This window comes from Lithobates pipiens, unplaced genomic scaffold (assembly GCF_037356315.1).
Source record: "Lithobates pipiens isolate NorthernLeopardFrog02 unplaced genomic scaffold, aLitPip1_a1.2 Scaffold_1, whole genome shotgun sequence".
Classification (NCBI taxonomy): Eukaryota; Metazoa; Chordata; class Amphibia; order Anura; family Ranidae; genus Lithobates; species Lithobates pipiens.
In genome coordinates this window covers 246238133-246263787 of record NW_027507685.1, presented here as the reverse complement: position 1 = coordinate 246263787, position 25655 = coordinate 246238133, and the positions used below count along the sequence as shown (strand labels likewise).

At 43.5% G+C, this 25655-nt stretch overlaps 1 protein-coding gene across 3 annotated transcripts in view; it reads right to left on the bottom strand.

The window, feature by feature from the left end:
* The window catches only part of DIAPH2 (diaphanous related formin 2), a 1637420-nt gene that overhangs the window by 1198633 nt on the left and 413132 nt on the right, over positions 1-25655 (bottom strand). For all 3 annotated transcript variants that reach the window (XM_077484914.1, XM_077484903.1, XM_077484922.1), the window contains 3 exons: positions 6652-6726; positions 3659-3728; positions 669-805 (listed from right to left, as the gene is read on the bottom strand). In XM_077484914.1, coding sequence (XP_077341040.1) covers positions 669-805; positions 3659-3728; positions 6652-6726 — 282 coding nt within the window. The remainder of the gene's footprint in view (positions 1-668; positions 806-3658; positions 3729-6651; positions 6727-25655) is intronic.

Sequence of the window (25655 nt, the reverse complement as noted above, 5' to 3'; positions counted from 1 at the left end):
TCCGACTGTGTGTGGTCTGCATCGGACTGTTTCCGTCGGAATATCCGTCGGACCAAATTTGCCAACTTGCCGGAAATATTTTCCGACAAAATGCTCCGATCGGACATACTCCGATCATGTGTAGAGAATTCCGATCGGACAAAGTGCCACGCATGCTCAGATCAAATTCCTACATCAAAGCTATTGACTACTAGCCTGAACGTAGTCCCGTCGTAACGAAATAACGTCATCACGTTCTGAAAGATCGGATTTTCCGACAACTTCGTCCGGCCGTGTGTATGCAACAGTTTCGGACAAAATCCGACGGACAAAATCCAACGGATTTGGTTGTCGGAATCTCCGACCGTGTGTACAAGGGCTTAGAGTTGTCAATGGAAGAGGAGTAGAGGTGATATTTCCCGATGGGGACAACTGTTACAAAGACAGCTGTCAATGGAAAGATTTATCCTAAATTTTAGGAGATTTCCTCTCGTTTCCTTTTGTGGGACAGACAATTAGTGAACACTTCTCCCATGGGGACAAAGACAGCAATAAAGGCTGGCAGAGGTTTTTTCTCTACCCTACTCTACTTAAAGCTATTAAAAATGCTTTAGCTAAAGTTCCTTTATATATTTATGCAGAAAATCCATTATGAAAACACCTCTTCCACATTACCCAACAAAACTTACATATTGTCCTCTCCGACAATGCAGATGGCTGATAAGATCTTCAGGATTTCAGTCATCATGTTGGCTTGTTTGGGATCAATTGCTCTGGCCAACAGGAGCAAACTTCGCTCTTCTCCCAGAATCCTTTGCAAGCCATACTGTTGAAGAAAGTATCTCATTAGCTTTTTTTTTTTTTTGAGCTGTTAGTGTTTCTGTATTACTTACTAAAGATAAATCTGACAAAGTACTCCAATTGGAAGAAAGGTGTGACAAATCAGTCTAACTAAAAAAGTAGAAAATATGGGACTTGTTGAACATCTAAATAATTTAAATAAAGCCCCATACACACTATCAGATTGATTTTCTGCTGATTTTTGTCTTCAGATTTACCAAAACCATGTAGTGCAAGGGCCTGGCTTCTTGCATACAAATTGAAACTCCTAAGGTTTGAACTCATATTATATGGTTTTGTTAAATCTGAAGGATAAATCAACAGAAAATCTGATAGTGTGTATGGGGCTTTACTGGCACACCTCTTTTTTTCCTATTTTGTACACATAAAGGAACATTCTAGTAATTACTAGTAATTACTGTTTACAACCACAAAAAAGTAAGAACGATAGACTCTTGATGCAAAGGGAAAACAAACAACTGTCAAGGAGTCTTTACATCGATGGAAAAAAGTTCAACAAGTTGGTGGGTCCATGGTTGGTCCTAGTGATGACACTGCTCTGATCATGGATTCCCTTGGGCCATAACTGACATGACTTACCCTTATTTTCCTATTTTGTCACAAAAAGGAGCATTCTAGTAATTAAAAGGATGATTTACAGCAGCAAAACAAGTAAAAATGATAGACACTTAAAGCAGAAGAAGAAGAATAAATGTACAGGGATTCATAAGACTTTGCCGGAATGCAAAGCAGCTCTATATATTAATATGAGAAGATGATCTGAAATGTTTGTTTGGGGAAGTTTGTTGGGGGGGCTTTTCACCTACCCTATTTTTCATGAATGATTTTAGGCATTGGTAACTAGTTACAACAACTAAGTAAACATGAAGTACTCTTGATGTAGAGGAGGAATACAAATACTGACAAGGAGTCTTAAGACATGTCATGGGTGGAAAGCAGGTCAAAAAATTTTGTGGGTCTATAGTTGGTCCTAGTGATGACACTGCTCTGAACATGGATTCCCTAGGACCATAACTGACGTACTCTATTCTATTTTAGAAATTAAAAGGGCTGTTTACAACAGCTAAAACAGTAACAAGTATGTACTCTTGACGCAGAGAAAGAATGATAATGTCAAGGAGTCTTAAGACTTTTCATGGATAATAAGCAGTTTAACAAGTTGGTTGGTCTATAGCTGGTCCTATTGATAACACTGTTGTGAACATGCATTCCCTGAGACCATAACTGACATACCCTTCATTTCCTATTTTGTAGACATAATTGAACATTCTAGTAGAACTGTTTACAACAGCAAAAAAAAGTAACAATTATAGACTGTTGATGCAGAAGGAAAACCAAAAAACTGACAAGGAAAGAAGTTCAAACAAATTTGGTGGGTCCATAGTCGGTCCTAGTGATGACACTGCTATGAACATGGATTCCCTGGGACATTAACGGACATACCCTTAATTTCCTATTTTTTACACAAAAAAAAAAGAAAGATTCTAGTAATTAAAAGATCTGTTTACAACAGCAAAAAAAAAAAAAGAAAGAAAAACAAAACAGACTCTTAATGTAGAGGAATAGACAGAGTCTTAAGACTTTTCATGAATGCAAAACTGTCCTATGCATTAATGTAAGAAGACAATTTGAAATATTGGTTTGGGAAAGTTCCTTGGGGACCTACCTTATTGTTCAAGAATGGTTTTAGCCATTGGTGACTAGTTACAACAGCAAAAACATAAAAAAAAAAAAAGTACTCTTGATGTAGGCGAAGAATAAAAAACTGACAAGGAGTCTTAGCCCTTGTACACAAGGTCGGAGAATCCGTCAGAATGTGTCCTATCGGACCATGTTGTCGGATAATCCGACTGTGTGTGGTCTGCATCGGACTGTTTCAGTCGGAATATATACGTCGGACCAAATTTTCCAATTTGCTGGAAATATTTTCCGACAAACTGCTCCGATAGGACATACTACGATCATGTGTAGAGAATTCCGATCAAAGTGCCACATCAAATTCCTACATCAAAGCTATTGGCTACTAGCCTGAACTTAGTCCCATCGTAACGAAATTACGTCATCACGTTCTGAAAGATCTGATTTTTCGACAACTTCGTCCGACCGTGTGTATGCAACAGTTTCGGACAAGATCCGACGGACGAAATCCGCCGGATTTGGTTGTCGGAATCTCTGACCGTGTGTACAAGGGCTTAGGAGATTTCATGGGTAGAAGCAGGTCAAAAAAATTGGTGGGTCCATAGTTGGTCCTAGAGAAGACACTGCTCTGAACATGGAGTCTCTGGGACCATAATGGATAGCCCCTTAATTTCCCTTTTTTCTTCACAAAAAAACCCCCGAAACATTCGGTAATTAAGGGGGATTGTTTACAACAGCAGAAGTCAAAAAAGTATATATATATATATATATATAGAGATATCTATAGTTATATATATATATATATATATATATATATATATACACATACTTTTGATGCAGGGAAAGAATAAAAAATTGAGAGGAAATATTGGGATTTTTTATGGATGCAAAGCAGCTCTACATAATAATATAGACAGACAATTTAAGATTTTTGTTTCGGAAAGTTCCTCGGGGGCCTTCTCGTCTACCTTATTATCTATGAATGCCTTTAGTCACTGGTGACTATTTACAACAGCAAAAAAAAGTAAAAATGGTGTGCTCTTTATGCAGATAAAGAATAAAAAACTGACAAGGCGGGTCTTATGACTTTTAATGGATGAAAAACAGTTCTACGCATTAATATGAGAAGACAATTTAAAATATTTGTTTGTTAAAGTTCCTCGGAGGCCTTCTCACCTACCTTATTGTTCATGAATGCTTTTAGGCATTGGATGAGCTTATGCTGATTTTTCTTGTCAATACTTTCCTGCCTTGAGAAGAAAAAAAAACTATTATCATATTCAGCAAAGCAAATAGAAATGAATCTGCCCAATCATATTTGAAATCACATCTGATTGGTTGCTTTAGGTATCTATATTTTAAAAGGAAAATTATTAACATGATTGATGAGTCAATGGTTCGCAAAATATACTGCGCGTTGCAATAATTTTTCTGATCCCTGATGGATTATTTATTTTTTCTTCATAACCTATTTACTTTATCTGCATTATTTGATTTGTTGAGAACTTGTACTCAATCATGTTGTAAGTCAGAGGAAAAAATGAAAGAATATCTAAACTATATCTACAAAGTTAATAAATTCCAGGTATGGATGTTTTACAGCTTGGATCAATGTAACTATGTATATTCCATACCTGTGGGATTCCTCTAGAAGCTGGAAATTACCATAGCAGACACTACTACTCCAGTGATCTCTCCTGTGGCAAGCGGCTTCCCTGCTGCATTGTGAACACTGGAGGTCACTAGCTTGGCACGGGCACCATTCAGAGATCACGTTGCATTTTCTCAATGAATGCAAAATATTCTCTGATTGCTCAAGGTGGAGAGACAAGGAGGAGGAAATGTCACACTCTCCACCTCATCTAATCAGGGAAATAGCTGTATATAAGGAATTGCTAAAGGCAATTTTTTTTTAGTTCTTCCTCCAAGCTGATATGGTTGAATGCTTTGGGATGTTCATAATTTGAGTCACACTAAATGAATATAATACACCTTAGTCAATAATACAGTATTGCCATTGTGTACTATGAGAGTGTGAGGGCCCTGCCTCTGTGAAAACGTAGGAGAAAATTACACAGGACTCCCATTAAGGGTTAATGTGAGGTTCTAGACCAGGGGTAGGCAACCTCGGCCCTCCAGCTGTGGTGAAACTACAAGTTCCAGTAGACATTGCAAGACCCTGACAATCACAGGCATGACTCCTGGAGGCAGAGGCATGATGGGGATTTGTAGTTTCACCACAGCTGGAGTGCCGAGGTTGCCTAACCCTGCCCCACCTATCATTTTTGAGTGGAGATAGCTGTGTTTTTGTTTTTCGCTTTCTTTGGATTCTGTAGTCCTGGATTGGATCCTGGAATTTGAAGGTTCCAAAGTGTATTGGGTGAGACAGAACCTTCAATCCCGTGTCTGGATTTTACCAGGTGCCTGCAGCCTGTGTACGGGTGTGCAGGGTCGTTATATACTCAAGCCTGAGGATAGCCCCTAATTTGAAAACAGCTGCCATATTGGAGACAGAAGGTCTCCCCAGGTCTCCCCTAGGGATCAGAAGAGCCCTAGCCAGGAGTCGGGAGACAAAAGGTCTCAACCAAGGGTCAGAGGTGCCCCGGCCATCAGCCAGGTGGTCTTGTTCCAGGAGTTAGGTGTACTACTATCGGGTTGTATAGAGAACCCCTATCCAGAAGCCAGGAGTGGGTCGTGCCGCATAGTTCTGCGACTAAACACTAAATGAGCCCAGTGAATTGGAAGAGCAGGACAATACAGTCAGAAGGACTAGTAAGGAGAGCAGTAATGCTGCTTGCAAGGGAGCCAAGTGGTTCATGTTGATGTAGAAGAACCCCTGCATAGACAAGTGATGTTTTGTGAACTTTCCATTCTGTATAATGAAAGTGGGCTACCACATCCTAAAATACAGTTTGTACTGGAGGAACTCATTGGAAAAGCACCAACCACATGAGCATAATCTCCCCAATACCACAGTATCTAAAGCCACAACATTTTTAGAAAAAAAACTTTCAGGTTTTCTTTTGTTTTCTGTATTCCTTTGCAGGGATTTCCCTTCAATTCCTGTGTTGTATACACATAAGAAATTGAGAGGAAATCTCTCATAAGTGAAAAAAGTCGTCAGACAGGTGTCACCACAACTACTATGGATACGTTTCCCATAGTTGTGATTTTCAGTCCAGTGACAATGGTCACTGGGACTAATAGGGTTGATAACCCTAGCAGAGACACAGACTGCAAAAAAAAGAGTTGATAACCCTTACCTACTCTAGCCAAAAAAAGAAAAAGAAAAAGAAAAGAAGAATATTTTAGCTTATGATACACTTTAATTTCTTTAATTCAAGTACTGTAAATACTTTAAGTAGACCATGACTCGTTTAATGCTTTTTTGAAATGTGCAGTGTAGCCAATGTTCTGTGAACATGCTCTGAGACAGGGGTGGACTGACATCTGATGGGACCCCCGGGCAACAGGAGAAGATTATGGAGGCCCCAGGCAACAGCAGAAGATTATGGGGCCCCTGGGCAACAGGAGAAGATTATGGGGCCCCCGGGCAATAGGAGATTATGGTGCCCCCAGGCAATAGATTATAGGGCCACACAGTATACACACACATACAGTATACACACACAGACACACAATATACACACATAGAATACACACACACACACTGAAAAGGTACTGGAGAGGCGGGGCAGCTATAATCTTGGGATTTTTTTTAAAAACACAGATTTTTACATTCTGTCCCTGGTTTTATTGAGGCTGGCAACCCTGATGGGGCCCCTTAGTGGGATGGAGCCCTCGGGCAGTGCCCGAGTGCCCGAATGGTCAGTCCGCCCCTGCTCTGAGATCTTTTAGAAAGCAGTCTTTCGCTGTTATATCAAAAGTAGATATGACTCCCATCTAAATCTCTAGGGGTCCAAGAGACAGAAATACTGTATATAACCCCTAGTGGTCAACCATAGGACTATATGGAGTGCTCACTTCAGAAAGCCGCAAAAGTAGCCCGGCCAAACGTATCATAGATGTGCCTCAGGTGGGGGTGACCTCACCGAGAGTGCTGGAGAGGGAACACTGAGAGAAGCATCAAACACACCCCATCCAAGATCAAATGACATCAACTAGGTCTTTATTTAAATCCTCTAGTGTGTTTAAAATAGATATGTTCCTTACTGTCTTTTGTCCAGAAGTCTCTCCAGAATATCCAAAAGGACACCAAGGCCTTCATGTCCGAAGTTGTTGACCCAGCTGTAGAACAAGAGAATAAAAAAAATTAGGCATTATTGCAAGCTTTGCTTTGGCTAAGAAAAATCTAGAGCATTTCACCATTTTTTTATTTATTTTAGAATAAATTGTTGTCTCTTTGTGTCTATTTTGAAGGTTTCAAATTGCAGTTTGTAAATTATGCCCTGTTAAACAGCAGTCAGTCAGCACAAAGTGACAAGGCAGTTTTGTCAAGTGACAAGATTAAAACAATGCCGTGTGAATGTGAAGCGCAGATAGAATTTCCTTTATTAAATCTTCTTACTTTTAACTGCAATGGAAAACTTGATGCATGCTCGCTAGATGGCTTGTGGATACTTGACCATCTTTTCTAATGGGCTTGTTGGACATTCAGTACAGAAGAGGGCCTTCACCAAACTGTTACCACAAGGTTGGAAGAACACAATTGTCTAAAATTGCATGAGCAGCACCCTTCATTGCAAACATCTGAAATCAATAATTTGGAGAGGTGTCTATACACTTTTTTTCATATAGTGCATATGCAAATACTAAACTCCCCTTCAGATCAAAAGTTACCCCCCACACTCCTCTAATACGATTGCTGTTCTATTTCAGGAATGTTTTTTTATGTTATCAATCTTCAAATGAAAACTTGCCATGATGAAATGAAAATTAAATGCAAAATAAAAATTGAACAGATTGGAAAAGATTGGTAGAAAACAATGGCTTATGCTACACATTAGGGCTTCAATAGTGGGGAAGAAAGTCACAGGGGCCATTGGTCCCTGCTCTCTAGATCCTGGGGACCCCTATGTTAGCACACAGAGACTTAGATTGGGAAGAATCCTGGGTTGGGAGGCCAGAAAGTGAATAAGTAAAGGCTTCAATTGGTCCCTTTACAAGTAAATAGAAGGGTTGATTGATTTTCCCAAGTGGATCACTAATCTCTGGAGAACATTTCCCTTTCTGGATTGGCCTGATTTAGAGTTAATCCCACTTTTAACAAGACAATTGGCTCATCGCTACAAAAGTTCACCACCCAAGGTTCTCTTGAACCATAGTTGTGACCCTTCCACGTATTTATGGAAGCTCACCCTTTGGAGACCCAGGGGAAGAGTAAGCTCTGGAGAATATCTCCCTCTTTGGTTTGACTTGGTCCACCGTAAACAGGGCAATTCACTCATCACTACATAAGTCTACTATCCAAGGTTCTCTTTAACCAATCTTTTATCCCTTCCACATATACGTGGCACCTAGGGACTTACAGGAAGAGCAATGCTTGGATTAAGAGCACAAACCATAGAGCAAGTCAACATTTCTTTGGTTAAAGCAGGCATACATCTTTGGGGGGGGGGGGGGGGGAGGATTGAAAGACCAAATACTGGAAGGACAAAAGAGAAAAGAAAAAAGCACATACGAAAAAGAAAAAGGTCCATATAATCTGTGGCGAGTATTAACAGTTTAAAAATAAATTTTCAACCCCTGCTTTTGCTTTCACGGCTGTCCAGACCTGGGTGTCATACTTTCATATCGACTAGTCGTGCCCAGTGGTACATGTCTTCTGGACTCAAAATCTATGACCTTTTTTATACTCTTTTGCAAAAATGAATACCTATGCTACCATAAGAAACCCTTCTTAACCTAAACCTGAGAGAGATCACTCAGAAACAATATTCTTTAATGGTTCATGTCTTGACAGCCATGAAGCAGCCGGTGGCAAAGATATGGTTATCAGATACAATCCATATAACTGAAATTAAAGCCCGTATGCAAGGGATCGTGGTCAATGTGAAGCTTATGGCTAAATTACATGAAACTATGTTGAAATTTAGGCGTGTTTTGGCCCCCTGGTATTCTCATTTCCCTCCATGGAATTTTGATCATCTACTTCAACTTTGATTCATTGGTCTGAGCTAGATGAGGGCCCTATACCCCATCTCAGAGCCCCCTGACCATCTCCCCTTCCTCTTTTCTCATCACCCCTTACCCACTTCCTCTGTATTTTATTGAGATTTGATGTGATAGACCAACACAAAGTGGCACATAATTGTAAAGTGGAAGGAAATAGATAAATGGTTTTCAACATTTTTACACATAAATATGTGAAAAATGTGGCGTGTTTGTATTCAGCCCCACCGAGTCAATATTTTGTAGAACCACCTTTCCCTGCAAGTACAGCTGCAAGTCTTTTTGGGGATGTCTCTACCGGCTTTGCACATCTAGAGAGTGAACTTTTTGCCCATTCTTCTTCGCAAAAAAGCTCAGGCTCCATCAGTTTGGATGGAGAGCATCTGTGAACAGCAAGTTTCAAGTCTTGCCACAAATTCTCAATTGGATTTAGGTCTGGACTTTGACTGGGCCATTCTAACACATGGATATGCTTTGATCTAAACCATTCCATTGTAGCTCTGGCTGTATGTTTAGGATCATTGTCCTGCTGGAAGGTGAACCCCCACCCCAGTCTCAAGTCTTTTGCAGACTCTAAGGCTGGATTCACACCTATGCATTTTTTGTGCTTTTTGCAGATTTGCACTACAGAACATGTTCCATAGGAAACAATGTTAAATGGACTGTAGTGCAAATCTGCAAAATGCAAAAAGCACTAAAACTGCATAGGTGTGAATCCAGCCTTACAGGTTATCTTCTAAGATTGACCTGTATTTGACTCCATCCATCTTCCCATCAACTCTGACCAGCTTCCCTGTCCCTGCTAAAGAAAAGCATCCCCATAAAATAATGCTTCCACCACTTTTTTCACAGTGGGGATGGTGTGTTCAGGGTGATGTGCAGTGTTAGTTTTCCCCCACACATAGCGTTTTGCTTTCAGGCCAAAAAATTCCATTTTGGTTTCATCCGACCAGATCACCTTCTTCCACATGTTTGCTGTGTCCCTCACATGGCTTCTCGCAAACTGCAAACAGGACTTCTTATGGCTTTCTTTCAGCAATGTCTTTCTTCTTGTCACTCTTCCATAAAGGCCAGATTTGTGGAGAGCATGACTAAACCCTTGTACACACGGTCGGACATTCTGCCAACCAAATCCGTTGGATTTCGTCTGACGGATTGTGTCCGAAACTGTTGCATACACACGGTCGGACCAAGTTGTCGGAAAATCCGATCGTTCAGAACGTAATGACGTTATTTCGTTACAACGGGACTACGTTCAGGCTAGTAGCCAATAGCTTTGGTGTAGGAATTAGATCTGAGCATGCGTGGCACTTTGTCCGATCAAAATTCTCTACACATGATCGGAGTATGTCCGATCGGACCAGTTTGTCGGAAAACATTTCGAACAAGTTGGAAAATTGGGTCCGACGGATATTCCGACGGAAACAGTCCGATGCATACCACACACAGTTGGATTTTTCGACAACACGGTCTGATAGGACACATTCCGACGGATTCTCCGACCGTGTGTACAAGGGCTTATAGTTGTCCTGAGGACAGATTCTCCCACCTGAGCTGTGGATCTCTGCAGCTCCTCCGGAGTTACCATGGACCTCTTGGCTCTTCTCAGATGAATGCTCTCCTTGCCCGGCCTGTCAGTTTAGGTGGACGGCCATGTCTTGGCAGGTTTGCAGTTATGCCATACTCTTTTTCAGGTGATGGATTGAACAGAGCTCCGTGAGTTGTTCAAAGCTTGGGATATTTTTTTTTATAACCTAACCCTGCTTTAAACTTCTCAGTAGACATGTGCAGAGTAAAATATTTCGTTTCGGAATTTCGTTTTCGTCCGAAAGCTTAATTTATTTAGTTACTCCCGAAATTCGTTTTTATTTATTTCGTTTTTCGTTCAAAAATTGCATTCGTCCGAAAATCCACATGAATTACGGTCGAATCTGTCTTGGAAGGCTTATGGTGTCTGTCGAATGTATAAAGAAGATTCGACGGAGCTAACTATATAGCATACTTTAGAACCCCTATTAAAGTCTATGGGACTCCAACGTTCAAAATCTAAAGTGCTAATTTTAAAGGCTAATTTGCAAGTTACTGTCCTAAAAAGTGTTTGGGGACCCGGGTCCTGCCCCAGGGGATATGTATCAATGCAAAAAAAAGTTTTAAAAACGGCCGTTTTTTTAGGAGCAGTTATTTTAATAATGATTAAAGTGAAACAATAAAAGTGTAATATTCCTTTAAATTTCGTAGGGGGGGGGGGGGTTGTCTATAGTATGCCTGTGAAGGGGCGCATGTTTCCCGTGCTTAGAACTGTCCCAGCACAAAGTGTCATTTATGCAGGAAAAAAAGTCCTTTAAAATCACTCGCAGCTATTATGAATTGTCGGCTCCGTAATACAGGGAACACTCATTGAAAGTCATTGATAAAAAAATAAATAAATAAATAAAAAAAAAAGCGTGGGGGTCCCCCAAATTCAATCACCAGGCCCTTCAGGTCTGGTATGGATATTAAGGGGAACCCTGCCTCAAATTTAAGAAAAAATTTGACGTGGGGTTCCCCCTAAATATCCATAACCAGACCCTTCAGGTCTGGTATGGATATTAAGGGGAACCCCGCGTCAAATTTAAAAAAAAAATGACGTGGGGTTCCCCCTAAAAATCCATACCAGACCCTTTATCCGAGCACGCAACCTGGCAGGCCGCAGGAAAAGAGGGGGGGACGAGAGAGCGGCCCCCCCTCCCTCCTGAACCGTACCAGGCCACATGCCCTCAACATTGGGAGGATGCTTTGGGGGTCCGTGACCCCTCAAAGCACCTTGTCCCCATGTTGATGAGGACAAGGGCCTCATCCCCACAACCCTGGCCGGTGGTTGTGGAGGTCTGCGGGCGGGGGGCTTCTCAGAATCTGGAAGCCCCCTTTAACAAGGGGACCCCCAGATCCCGGCCCCCCCCTGTTTGAAATGGTAAGGGGGTACAAAAGTACCCCTACCATTTCACAAAGAAAGTGTAAAAAATGGTTAAATAAAACAAACACACTTTTGAAAAATTCCTTTATTAAAAATAAAAAAATAAAAAAAAGATTCCAGCGGCGGTAATCCACTCTTGCTATCCAGCGACGGACGATCATCTCTCCAGCGATGTCTCATGTCATCCAGCGCAGCGATCCTCCGTCCTTCTTCTGTCTCCTCCACGGAGACACTGCAAGGATTCCGGCGGCTGACGTTTCTTAAATACGGAGGGCGGGGCCACCCGTCACCTGACCCCGCCCCCCTCTGACGCAAGGGGAAACCCGGGGTTCCCCGTGACGTATGGGTGACCCCGCCCCCCTCTGATGTAACGAAAACCTGCCTGTGTTACATCAGAGGGGTGCGGGTCACCCCTACGTCACAGGGAACCCCGGGTTTCCCCTTGCGTCAGAGGGGGGCGGGGTCAGGTGACGGGTGGCCCCGCCCTCCGTATTTAAGAAACGTCAGCCGCCGGAATCCTTGCAGTGTCTCCTCCACGGAGACAGAAGAAGGACGGAGGATTCGCTGCGCTGGATGACATGAGACATCGCTGGAGAGATGACCGTCCGTCGCTGGATAGCAAGAGTGGATTACCGCCGCTGGAATCTTTTTTTTATTTTTTTATTTTTAATAAAGGAATTTTTCAAAAGTGTGTTTGTTTTATTTAACCATTTTTTACACTTTCTTTGTGAAATGGTAGGGGTACTTTTGTACCCCCTTACCATTTCAAACAGGGGGGGGGGCCGGGATCTGGGGGTCCCCCTGTTAAAGGGGGCTTCCAGATTCTGATAAGCCCCCCGCCCGCAGACCTCCACAACCACCGGCCAGGGTTGTGGAGATGAGGCCCTTGTCCTCATCAACATGGGGACAAGGTGCTTTGAGGGGTCACAGACCCCCAAAGCATCCTCCCAATGTTGAGGGCATGTGGCCTGGTACGGTTCAGGAGGGAGGGGGGGCCGCTCTCTCGTCCCCCCCTCTTTTCCTGCGGCCTGCCAGGTTGCGTGCTCGGATAAAGGGTCTGGTATGGATTTTTAGGGGGAACCCCACGTCAATTTTTTTTAAAATTTGATGCCGGGTTCCCCTTAATATCCATACCAGACCTGAAGGGTCTGGTTATGGATATTTAGGGGGAACCCCACGTCAAATTTTTTCTTAAATTTGAGGCAGGGTTCCCCTTAATATCCATACCAGACCTGAAGGGCCTGGTAATTGAATTTGGGGGACCCCCACGCTTTTTTATTTTTTTATTTTTTTATTTTTTTATCAATGACTTTCAATGAGTGTTCTCTGTATTACGGAGCCGACAATTCATAATAGCTGCGAGTGATTTCAAAGGACTTTTTTTCCTGCATAAATGACACTTTGTGCAGGGACAATTCTAAGCACGGGAAACATGCGCCCCTTCACAGGCATACTATAGACAACCCCCCCCTACGAAATTTAAAGGAATATTACACTTTTATTGTTTCACTTTAATCATTATTAAAATCACTGCTCCCGAAAAACGGCCATTTTTAAAACTTTTTTTTGCATTGATACATGTCCCCTGGGGCAGGACCCGGGTCCCCAAACACTTTAGGACAGTAACTTGCAGAATCTTTTCTCTCTGTCAAATCTTTTTTCTCTGTCGAATATTTTCTCTATATAATCTTGGACTAATAGAGGTAAGGTTAGGCACATTCGACCACAGGTTCTATAGACAGATTGTTGTCAGAGTCATGTCGAATCTCCTATTCTATATCGAACTGTTGTAATAATGAAAACGAAAATAAAGCATTTATTTATGTCGGATCTTTCGTTTTTCGGATTTTGTGCTTTCGTTATCCTTTGTCAAAACGAAAACGAAAATAGCTGAAATTCTGACGAAAATGCATTCGGACGAAAACGAATGCACATGTCTACTTCTCAGCAACTTTATCCCTGACCTGTCTGGTGTGTTCCTTGGTATTCATGAAGCTGTTTGTTCACTACGGTTCTCTAACATACCTATGAGGGCTTTACAGAACAGATGCATTTATACAGAAATTAAATTACACACAGGTGGACTTTATTTACTAATTAGGTGACTTCTAAAGGCAATTGGCTTCACCAGATTTTAGTTAGGGGTGTCAGAGTAAAGGGGGCTGAATACAAATGCACTCCACACTTTTCACATATTTGTAAAAAAAAAAAAAAAAATCAAAACCATTTATCATTTTCCTTCCACTTCAAAATTATGTGCCACTTTGTGTTGGTCTATCACATAAAATCCCAATAAAATATAATTACTTTTTTGGTTGTAACATGACAAAATGTGGCATGAATACTTTTTCAAGGCACTGTAGCTTGTTTTATCCCATTACACGTGGCGTTCCCATATTTTAGGCTAAGTGGTACAGATTTTGCTAATGGCAGTTACCATGTGGGGAAAGATGCAAACAAATCAAACTTGCCCTTCTGGGCAATGTTGGTAAGCTGACACGTTTCGGGGGAACCTACCCCCTTCCTCAGAGCTGTTTATGCCTCTTCCTATTTTTGTTTAGGAGTATGCTGTTGTTTTTTTGCAAGGCTGATTAGCCTCTTTTTGTCAGGGCTGGCTTAGCCCTTCCTCCTCTGGGCTGGCCGCTCAGCTGTCGGCTAATTGCCAGCTCTCTTCTCTTTCCGCAGTTACCAGCTGTTCCTGAAGATGCTCGTCTGACCTGCCTATTTAAAGCCTTCCAGCTCACTTTTTCCTTTGTCTTCGCGTTGGTCACATCACAGGGAACCATCTCCTGCTGTTTGTTTCAAAGACTGGCTTGCTGACATCCCTCCTGGCTTCTTATCCTGCTTGCGGTTGCTCTCCTTGGATCCCTGACTTCTAGCCTGGCTGATTACCCGATCTGGTTAATGAACTTTGGACTGGCTGACTACCCGATCTGGCTACTGGACTCTGGCTATGCCTGACTACGCTTTTTTCTATTTACCTTTTATTTTTATTAATAAACAAGTGTGATTTGATTGTATTTCTGTCTCAGTCTGTTTCATGGTTTCTGACACTTTTACAGTTATACTTGTTACAATACTCTCTAAAATGTCTTATAGCATCTTCAATCTCTTTGAGGAAGCTTTTCGCTGATGTTTGATTATCTTTGTATACTTGAAAAAAAATATTGAACAAGGAAAAGACATTTTAAATTTCTTAGTGTGCCACTTTAATAGGTTACATGTTACATTCCGATGGGGAAAGAAAGAGCTTACGTGGACTTTTGTGCATATTATTAGCTCTTTTATAGAAGGAAAATGTTGTTTTAGTTTCACGTGGTCCTTTAAATTTTCGCAGCTTAACTCAAAATCCCTCAACACCTACCTACCCCCTCCTTGGAACCGTAGTGTGCTGGATCCATGGTGTGACTATGGAGTCCAGGAAGACATGCTTATTGTGTGATAAAATCAGCACAAGCTCCAAAACTGTTAGGAGAAAATTAACATTGCACATTGTACGTACGAAATAGCCCGGGAGACTGTGAAGAGCCTTATTTTTAATGAGAGATGCTCGGTATTAATTATACAGGGTGCTTTGTTCAATGTGTTATGGAATTTGTACTGTTTTGCCATATTGTTATTAAATATCCAAACTCTGCAGGTGATTTAATTATGCTCCAGGAAAAATAAGAAAAGAAAAAAAGAAGCTATGCAAAGTAAAAGTGCAACATAAATTAGTGTCTAGATGTAAAAAGGAAATGTTAAATGCTTATGAAATATGACCTGTTTAATTAATGTTATTAGACATAATTTGCCATGTTTGAAAGAACAATTTATAGAGGCTATATCCATGTCTGTCAACGAATAGAGATATAGTATTTACGGTATATTAAATCAATTTTATCAATCCGTGATTGTTTAAATAGTGATTTTGGAAGAGAAAGAAAGAGTAAGAACGTTTGTTGGGTTTGATGGCTGTTGGTGACCCAGTTAGGTGGGAATCTTCATCACTTCCTGTTCTTGAGACATTGACAGAAAGCTAGAGGTCTTCTACCCAAAATGGAAGGAAATCCTAACTTTGGCTGCTTTTCAAAAGATGTCCCGATTTTTTATTTTTTTATTTTGATAGGTGGCTAGAGTCGGCCTTTCTGGATCCAGCCCGGGCACCATCAGTTAAAGAGGAGCTCCAGACTCCCCCCCAAAAAAATGTACAAGTCAGCAGCTAAAAATCCCGTTGCTGCTGACTTTTAATATAAGGACACTTACCTTTCCTGGGATCCAGCGATGTGCTCACCCAAACCAAATTCTATAATAGGCTTCCAGACCAGGCACCGGTATCTCAAGTACGGGAACCCTTCTGGCTTCACAGTCAGCTTCAGGCTGCACTGAGCTTTGTGAATGGTCCTGCAGTCTGCTGGAACCTGTGATGTGTCCCAGAAGGCTGTGGGGGGGGGGGGGCAACGTCCGCTCAGATTGCTACAGGTTCCTGCCAAAACCCTCCCAAAAAGTGCCAAATGTGGCAGTAGAAGGGGGGGGGGGGAGTTGCAAACAAGTGCAACTTCCCCTTTTGTCCAAGTTTCAGGAGGACATAGCCCCTTCCTCAGAGCTGTTTTGTCAGAAACCATTAAATCAGGCCGAGACAGAAGTACAGTTAAATCACACTTGTTTAATAATAAAAGTAAAATGAAGGAACATAGTCAAAACATAGCCAATGTTCAGTAACGGGAATGGATAGTCAGCCAAGCCAGAAGTCAGGGATCAATGTAGTGGAACAGCAAGCAGGATCTGGAGCAAGAAAGGATGTCAGAAAAGCAAGCCTTGAACAGAATCGCAGGAGAACGTTTCTGTGATGTCGACCAAGGTGATGGCAGAGCTCCTCTGGACTGGACGGCTTAAGTAGGCAGGACTGACGAGCAGGATATCATCAACAGCTGAGTAACTGTGGAGAGAGATGGGAGCTGGCAATTAGCCAACAGCTGAGCGGCCAGCCCAGAGAACGAAGGGCTGAGCCTAGCCGTAATCTGTTTATGTCTCTTCATATTTTCGTTTGTGAGTATGTTTTTGTCCTTTACGTTTTTATAATAAATATTGGTGGTAATGCACTAGGCGCCCTCGTGTGTTTTTATAGCAGTGTTTCTCAATTCCAGTCCTCATGGCCCACTAACAGGTCATGTTCTCAGGATTTCCCTCAGATGAAACAGCTGGGGTAATTACTAAGGCAGTGAAACTGATCAAATCACCTGTGCAAAATAATGGAAAGCCTGAAAACATGACCTGTTAGTGGGCCATGAGGACTGGAATTGAGAAACACTGTTTTATAGTTTCTTTGCAAGATTTCCCAGTCTGAGGACTCACTGGCCAATCGGGTCTCAGGAAACACTTCCTGTTCAGCCGGGAGGAGAATCAACAACCCCTGTTCTTCCTTTCCCCTGCCTCCTAAGTTAAGGTCAGTCTCCTGCGGGGGGGGGACGGTGGACCTCATTCTCATACATCTAACGAGTGAGGGGGTGTTTGCAGCGATCGTCGCATTCACATCTGCCATCCATCTCCCGCAGAGTTGAGGGGGGGCTAGGTAGCTTGCGGCAATTGGCGCCTTCATGTCTGCCGTCCGTCTCCCACACGGGGGGCGCTAGGTTGCTTGCAGCACTCGCTGGTTTCCTTCCAGGGAGGTTACATGCCATTAGCTTGCCCCCCCAACCCATTTAGCACCAGCCACCACTGCTACTATCTAAATTCCAACTAAACTTTATTAAGTGTGTTCCCTGGTACCAACACCTGCCTGCCAACCCACTGCAACCCCACCCACATGGGTGGAGCAACATCATTTGCATTTTAGCCCCCAATCAAAAACTCATTTAAAGTAACTTCAAGGGCTGATATTAAATGCAGAGTAAAGAGCGAACTGAACAAACTTTCTAACTTTAGCGCAGTTTCCGCGTTGCCTGGGCAACATTACCAAGTTCATGGATTAATTTTACTTGTCACCTGGAGGCACCCTTCTTTTTTTTTTTTATAACCGCTCTTGTGTTGAATTAAAATTTAACAGTGCACCAATCACCCAACATCCTACAGAAAAAGCTGCATGCGTAAAATACTAATTGCCGTGATCAGAAACCAGACGCAACGACTAGATGTGTTTAATTACCGGCTCGAGCGGCTTTCATATCAGCTCTGTTAAAGTTAAGTTTGACGGAACCCTCTAAAGTCTCCCAGCTGACAAAAAATCCGAAATGCCTCTTTTGTCGCAAGAACAAAACAGATTTGTTTTCCATACAATGCACCTACACATTGCCTCTAGTTAGCGGTGCCTGTGACAATTATGATTTACAATGGTTTTACACTCCTACATATTTTGTATTTATATGTTTTCGTATTTTGTATTTTTTATTTATTTTTTTATAAATGAATTATGGTAACAGATGTTGTACCTGGAGGTACCAGAATTGAAACCGTTTATTAAAAACAATCATAAACACTTCATCTTCTTTGTTCCATTTTTTCGACAAGGAGAAGAGACAACAAACACAGTGGCTGGGAAACTTCTCGGACTGATTTCCCAAACTTTTCGGCGCTTGAGATAAAAGAATCTTTGCAGGGTGTCATTGGAAATGGCTGGAGGGAAGATAGTGCTGGAGAGAGGGGGGCTTATGTAATGAAGAGAAGCAAAGTGCAATGAGAACAGAGATCCAAACTAAACTGGATAGGTCAAGATTAGGGATGAGCTCGGTGTTCGACTCAAACAGGGGCCGTTCGCCTGTTCGGCGAATTCAGAACTTTGTGGACCGTTCGCAGGATGCCTGTGGCCAATTATAGCTCAGGGGGGTTTAGTACAGGCCCCACACTATATAAGGCCACCAGCGCGGAGGCCTTGTATAGTGTGTTGGCGTGCAGGGAAAGAGTAAGATAGGCAGGGACAGTGTCCTTTTGCTTGGGAACCTAGCGCTGTTAAAGTGGGTATTGTGTGCCTCCTGCACAGTATACAGCTAAAATTACCCTTTATTGCTGGTGTTGTTTTGTTTCTGTAACACAGGCATCTGCAGCATTTACAGTAGGTGTTGTGTGCCTCCTGCACAGTATACACCTGAAGATACCCCTTATTGCTGGTGTTGTTCTGTTTCTGTAATACAGGCATCTGCAGAATTTACAGTGGGTGTTGTGTGCCTCCTGCACAGTATACACCTGAAGACACCCCTTAGTGCTGGTGTTGTTCTGTTTCTGTAACACAGGCATCTGCAGAATTTACAGTGGGTGTTGTGTGCCTCCTGCACAGTATACACCTGAATATACCCCTTATTGCTGGTGTTGTTCTGTTTCTGTAATACAGACATCTGCAGCAGTTAGAGTGGGTGTTGTGTGCCTCCTGCACAGTATACACCTGAAGACACCCCTTAGTGCTGGTGTTGTTCTGTTTCTGTAATACAAGCATCTGCAGCAGTTAGAGTGGGTGTTGTGTGCCTCCTGCACAGTATACACCTGAAGATACCCCTTATTGCTGGTGTTGTTCTGTTGCATATCTTGCATATTAGCCTTTAAAATTAGCACTTTTGATTTCGAACGTTCGAGTCCCATAGACTTTAATAGGGTTCTAAAGTTCGTACAAATTTTAGGTCCGTTGGAAGGTTCTGGTGTGAACCGAACCGGGGGGTGTTCAGCTCATCCCTAGTCAAGATTCAAGATCGGGCTTATTAGATATAACCATGTTTTTCCTTTGTCAGAGAGTATCTGCAGGTACTCACCCCCTGCCCCTGAATGCTTGGACAACCAAGTGGGTGTCACTTCTTGGCCTTTGACCTTTAGTGTTTCACCCCCCTTTGCTGTACCTCAGAACAGCGATCTCTGAATTGCAGCCTGCGGGCCAGATGTGGCCCTTTGCTTGCTATTATCTGGACCTTGGAGCACTATTACATCTATTGACACCAACAATGGGGCATAATGCCCACCTACTGACACCAATGAAGGGGCAGAATTCCTCCCAATGACACTAACTTAGACCAGGGGTTTCCAAACTGCAGCCAGGGGGCCAGATGCGCTCATTTACTTGCTTTTATCCAGCTCTTGGGGCACGATTACATCCATTGATACTAGACTAGGTGGCTACCCTCAAGGGCCACCGACAGCCTCCTCAGCACTCCATCTCCAGCTTCCACCTGAACTCCACTACCCCTGCTGGCCTGACCCTGAGTATTTAAGAGGGGCCTACCCTCTACCAGCCCACTTGCTGGGGATTAGCTGGGGCCCTCTTCAATACTTTAGGCAGCTCCTCTTAACCACCCTCTCATTCTTTTGGAAGCTTCTCCAAGGTTCCAGCAAGTAGGGGGAGATACCAAAGGTGCTGTCAGATGAGTTATCCAGCCTCCCCGAGTCACTCACCCTGACCCAGATGCAACCCAGCCTGGCTGCAGCCAGGTCAAATTTACCTAGACAACAACTAACACTAACACATATATCTAGAGGGTGCTTTTTGAATTTTTTTACCTTTATAATAAATACCTTACACCCTTTCTCAACAAAAAGAAATTGCCACCCCTCCTCCCCCACTGACACCAATGAGGGGACAGAATATCCTCCCGACGACACCAACAATGGGACACAATTCCTCTCAATGACACCAACAATGGGGCCAAATTACATCAGCGATAGGGCACAATACCTCCCATGTACACCAATAATGGGGCAGAATTACCCTCACTGAAACAAAAAATGGGGCATTATTTTTTTTCCCCACTACCATCTGGACCTTTTCTACTTCCACTGGCCACAGTCCAGCTCTCCTAAAGTCTGCAGGACAGTAAACTTTGTTTAGAAAGTTTGGAGACCCCTGCCTTGGACCAGTGGTCTTCAAACTGCAGCCAGGGAGTCAGGTGAGGCCCTTTGCTTGATTTTATCAAGCACTTGGAGCACTATTACATCCATTTATACCAACAATGGGGCATGACTGACACCAATGAAGGGGCAGAATACCTCCCAATGATGCCAATGTTTGAGCACAATTCGTCTCCATGACACCAACTATAAGGCCCAATGACATCAACGATAGGGCACAATTCCTCCCACTTACACCAATAATGGGGCAGATTTACTCTCACAGAAACAAACAATGGGGCATTATTTTTTTCCCACTAGCATTGGGACCCTTTCTACTCCCACTGGCCACAGTCCAGCCCCCCTAAAGTCTGAAGGACAGTAAACTGGCCCTTTGTTTAGAATGTTTGGAGACCCCTGCCTTAGACAAAATAGGGCCTGTTGGTACACCAATGAGAATGTGGGAGTTAGAGTGATTGTAAAACCTTCATGCAGCCAGTGAAGTGTCTAGCCTCAGGTGATAAACACAAATCCCCCAACATAGGTTATACCAATTTATCTGCAGCCACCTCTTCTCTACATCTATTTAAAGTCCAGAATTTACACAGCTTTACTGAGCTCCAGAAGGCAGAGGGTGGGCATCTGATGTCACACACCGCAGAATGTAAACTGAGACCTGAGTGGGGGGAAATGAACACACTCATCTCTACACAATCACCTACAGAAGCATGCCCAGCTGATGCTGTCAATCACATGCTGTGTGCTGGAGAGGGACAGGGCCATCTCCTAGGATTGCCTGGTGCTGGCATAGACCAAGGGTCTTGTACTCTCTAAACACAGGGCCAGTTTAAAGTTCTTCAGACTTTAGGTGGGGCGTAGTGTGGCCGAGGAGCTAAACCATGCCCCATATTTAGTATTAGGGGGAGGAATTGTGCCCCATCAGTGTTATTAGGAGGAATAGTGCCCCAGGGGCCAGATAAAGGCAAGCTAAAATCCCCATCTGACCCCAGGCCACAGTTTGGAGACCCCTGGCAGACTGTCAGAAGTGACTCACGCAGATAGCAGATCGAGGAAACAACAGCCAGAAATCACACTTGGTGATTTGGATTGAGGCAGGTACACACTGTAGAAGGATATGCTTTGTTAATTTTTTTTGTTTCAGAGATTTACAACCACTTTAAGTAAGCCCAATTGTTGGTGTCAGTGGGAGCAATAATTGCTTTGGTCACAAAGGGAGTAATAGTAACTTCCAGCACTGGTGTCAATAACCAATATAAAAAACCTCCATTGGTGTCAGCGACATTACTCTTGATGCTCGGAGGGGGCAGGAAGGCTTGTCCGATCGCATGGCCACTGTGGCTGTCAGGTCACATGATTGGGAGTTGGTATCATGGGCTTTCGATGGTTACTAGAGACTGGGAGTGGTGATAGCAACATGACAACTTGGTCAATGCACTAGGAGTGCCCAGTGAGCATGCTCTCAGCACAAAAACCTGGGTGCATATGTCAAGCCTACTCCCTCTTTTCCATTGCACCCCTCCTCCCCCCCACTGACACCAACGAGGGGGCAGAATTCCTTGCGACGACACCAACAATGGGGCCCAATGACATCAACAACAGAATTCCTCCCGATGACACCAACAATGGGGCCCAATGACATCATCAGACAGAAATTACACTTAGTGCTCTGGACTGAGACAAGTACACGTTGTAGAGGGATCTGCTTTGTTCATATTTCATGTCTGAGGTTTACAACCACTTTAATTGGTGTCTACAGAATGAAATCTCACTGGTTTGGTCAGCTAGGGAAGAAGGTTTGAAAACTCTAGATTCTTTTGTTGGAAAACTGTGGCAACTAACAGAATCATCTGAGTGACAAGGTCCTAAAGTCAGCGAAGAGAAGTCCAAGGAGTACCTGTGTAGCCATGCTGGAACTTTGAAATGTATCAGATTTTCTGCTCCTTCACCTCTATAATAAATACTTTGCGCCTTTTCTCAATAAAAAGAAAGTGCGCAGAGGATTTCAGGCTTAAAATGATGTTTTCCTTGTCATGTCAATGAGTTGTTATGGAGGTGAAAAGGCAGCGAGCTACAGCTAAAACATTTTTATCAATTTTCTTTCTACTTTACCATTTACAACTAGCGGGTCTGGCCTTGCAGCACCTCCACACTGCTAACGACAGCTACAGACGTCAGCTAGTGCTTAGAGAACACACGGGGCATTTTTTTATCAAAGTCCAGAGAAATCCAGAAACATTTGCTGGGTTTATGAAGATTACCAGCGGACAATGAAGAGGGTGAATTTATGGCAGATGTCGGCATACTGTAGAAGTGTTTGTAGGGTGAGAACCATTTAATCTACTTGAAGATCCCTAGTTCAGTGTGACAAATGATACAAAGTGAATTTATAAATATAAAGAATCTTACGTATTGCCCTTTCCAAGTACACAATTAAGGATGACTTTCCAATCTTGGAAATGCTCTGGAAATGGTCCTAAAATAGTCCTACTAGAAGGTCTCTACCTGAAAGGTCTCTACCTTCTAGGCCTGTGCCACACTGGTATTTCTGCCTCTGGGCACAACAGAATTGCTACTAGGGATGGGCGAATGGTTCAGCCCAAGCATGAGTTCGGGGCGGAACATTTGCCTGTTCGACCGTTCGCCGAATACCCAAATTTGCAGGAGTGCTGCACAGTGCATTCTGCGCTCTGGTTGGGCAAAGCTTTGACAATGAGGGCACAGTGTAAGCTGGTTGTTATGGAGCGGGGCCGTGGCGTTCTTAACCGATGAGTCATCAATTGTCAATGGGTTTCCTCGCTGACAGCTGAATATTGCTACAAGTCAACGTACCATCTCCTATGGTGTCACTTCTTGGTTTAGCTGAGTCAGAAATAAGTGGTTTCTTTGATGTGCATTAGGTAGTTTCTAATTGCAGAATTGCCAATGGATAGCTCCTCGCAGAGCCTGTATAATAACATATGATGCAAGATCTCACAAATCTTTAGACATTAGATAGTATTTCTCAGCATATTTCTATGGAATCCCAGATGCTGATATCTGCTCACGAAGGCTCGCCCAATGTATAATATCAGAGTCAGTCCCCTATACCAGTCGCCCCCCCCGTTCCATTATTCCCTTCCACTCAATGCATCAGTTCCTTGCACCCCTTTCTCCAGTTCCCTCTACATGTTGCTCCAACACCTTCCAATCATTGCCCCTGTCACCTCTACCCATTGCTCCAGTCCCCTCACTTGTTGCTCCAATCCAATTCACTCATTGTTACAGTACCTTGCACCCATTTCTCCAGTCTCCTCTAATCACTGCTCTATTCAGTCCCCCGGTCATCTCCACCCATTGCTCTAGTTCTATCCACTTATTGCTCCAGCCCCCCGAATAATTTCTCCATTCCCTTCATGTATTGCTCCAACCCCTTCACTAATTTCTTCATCCCCCATCACTCTTTGCTCCAATCTCCTCACTTATTGCTCCATTCCCCTCACATATTGCTCCAACCGCCTACCTCATTGTATAAGTCCCCTCATTCATTGCTCCAGCCCTTCCACTCATTGCTTCCATCCCCTCCACTCATTCCTTCAGTCCCTTTCACTAACTGCTCCAGTTCCCTCACCTATTGCTCCAGTCCCCTCACCTGTTGCTCCATTACCCTGCACTCATTGCTCCAGTCCCCTGCAATCATTGCTCCAGTCCCCTACACGCATTGCTCCATTTCTTTCCAAGCATTGCTCCAGTCCTCTGCACTCTTTGCTCCAGTCCCCTCCATGCATTGCTCCAGTCCCCTCACCTATTTCTCCATTCATTGCTCTAGTCTCCTCCACTCATTGCTCCAGTCCCCTCCATGCATTGCTCCAGTTCCCTCCATGCATTGCTCTAGTCCACTCCATGCATTGCTTCAGTCCCCTCTACACATTGCTCCTGTCCCCTTAACGCATTGCTCCAGTCCCCTTAACGCATTGCTCCAGTCCCCTTAACGCATTGCTCCCTTGTCCTCCACTTGTTGCTCCAGTCCCCTCCACTTGTTGCTCCAGCTCTGCATTGTGCCTTGCATTCTCACATTTTATCTCTCTGGGTTTATTTCCAGACTGAGCCGGTATATAGAGAGAAGCAAGGATAGTGTTAAGCCGCGTACACACGGGCGGACTGTCTGGCCAACTAAGTCCGTCAGACAATCCGACGGACAGTCCGTCCTAATTTTGAATGAACGGACTTGACCACACACGGATGCAAAACAGTCCGCCGAAAGTTTGCACGATGACGTGTACAGCACGTACGACGGGACTAGAAATAGGACGTCCAATACACAGCAATGCAACCTTTCGCCGTGTAAATCCTTTCTGAGCATGTGCCATTCTTAGTCCGTCCAACTAGCCTACTCACGAGCGGACTGTCTGCTGAAACCAAAGTTGGACGGACAATATTACGGAATTTCCGAAATACTTAGTCCGCCAGACTGCACGCTGAAAAAGTCCGCTGAAGCCCACACACGAGCGGACTGTCCGCTGAAATGTGTTTCGGCGGACTAAGTTGGACAGACAGTCCGCCCGTGTGTACGCGGCTTTAGGGTTCTAAAAGACCCAAGGCACCGCAACAAGTAAAAAAAAAGTCTCATACATCTCTAAAGTCTTGCTCATTCCTAGGTAGAGAGAACATGATCTGCCTGCTGTTTGGACTATAGTATCAGACTGGTAGATTCTTCTACACTTCCCCTCCAAAACACAACTTCAAACAGAACACAAGGATGTCTGTCTGTCGGCTACCCAAAAGAGTGGTTGCTCCCTTGCAGCTATTAACCTGCAGATGTAATCCGTTCGCATGTCCTCAGTCTCTATACGGGCCAAGACATTGGCTGTAGACCTGGGGCCTGTGACTTTAGTGCCAGGGCCTAGAAGAGAACCTCTTTGTATCACTTTCAGATACTCATAGACTCAAACATCAACAGCCTTCAAAATATATTATTTCTGCTCAACTATAAAGATGACAAACACCCAGTGGTCACATATGAATAAAGAACACCTGGCACCCCTTTACAGAGTCATCTAATGCCCCGTACACACGAGCGGACTTTTCGACATCCAAAGTCCGACGGACTGAGTCCGTCAGACTATCCGATCGTGTGTGGGCTGCAACGGACTTTAGCTTCGCTAAAGTCTGACGGACTTTAGAAATGAAGCATGCTTTAAATTTTCCCGACGGAACTCCGCCGGACCCGGTCCCCTTCGAAAAATTCGCTCGTGTGTGTGCTACTCCGACGGACTAAAACCGACGCTAGGGCAGCTATTGGCTACTGTCTATG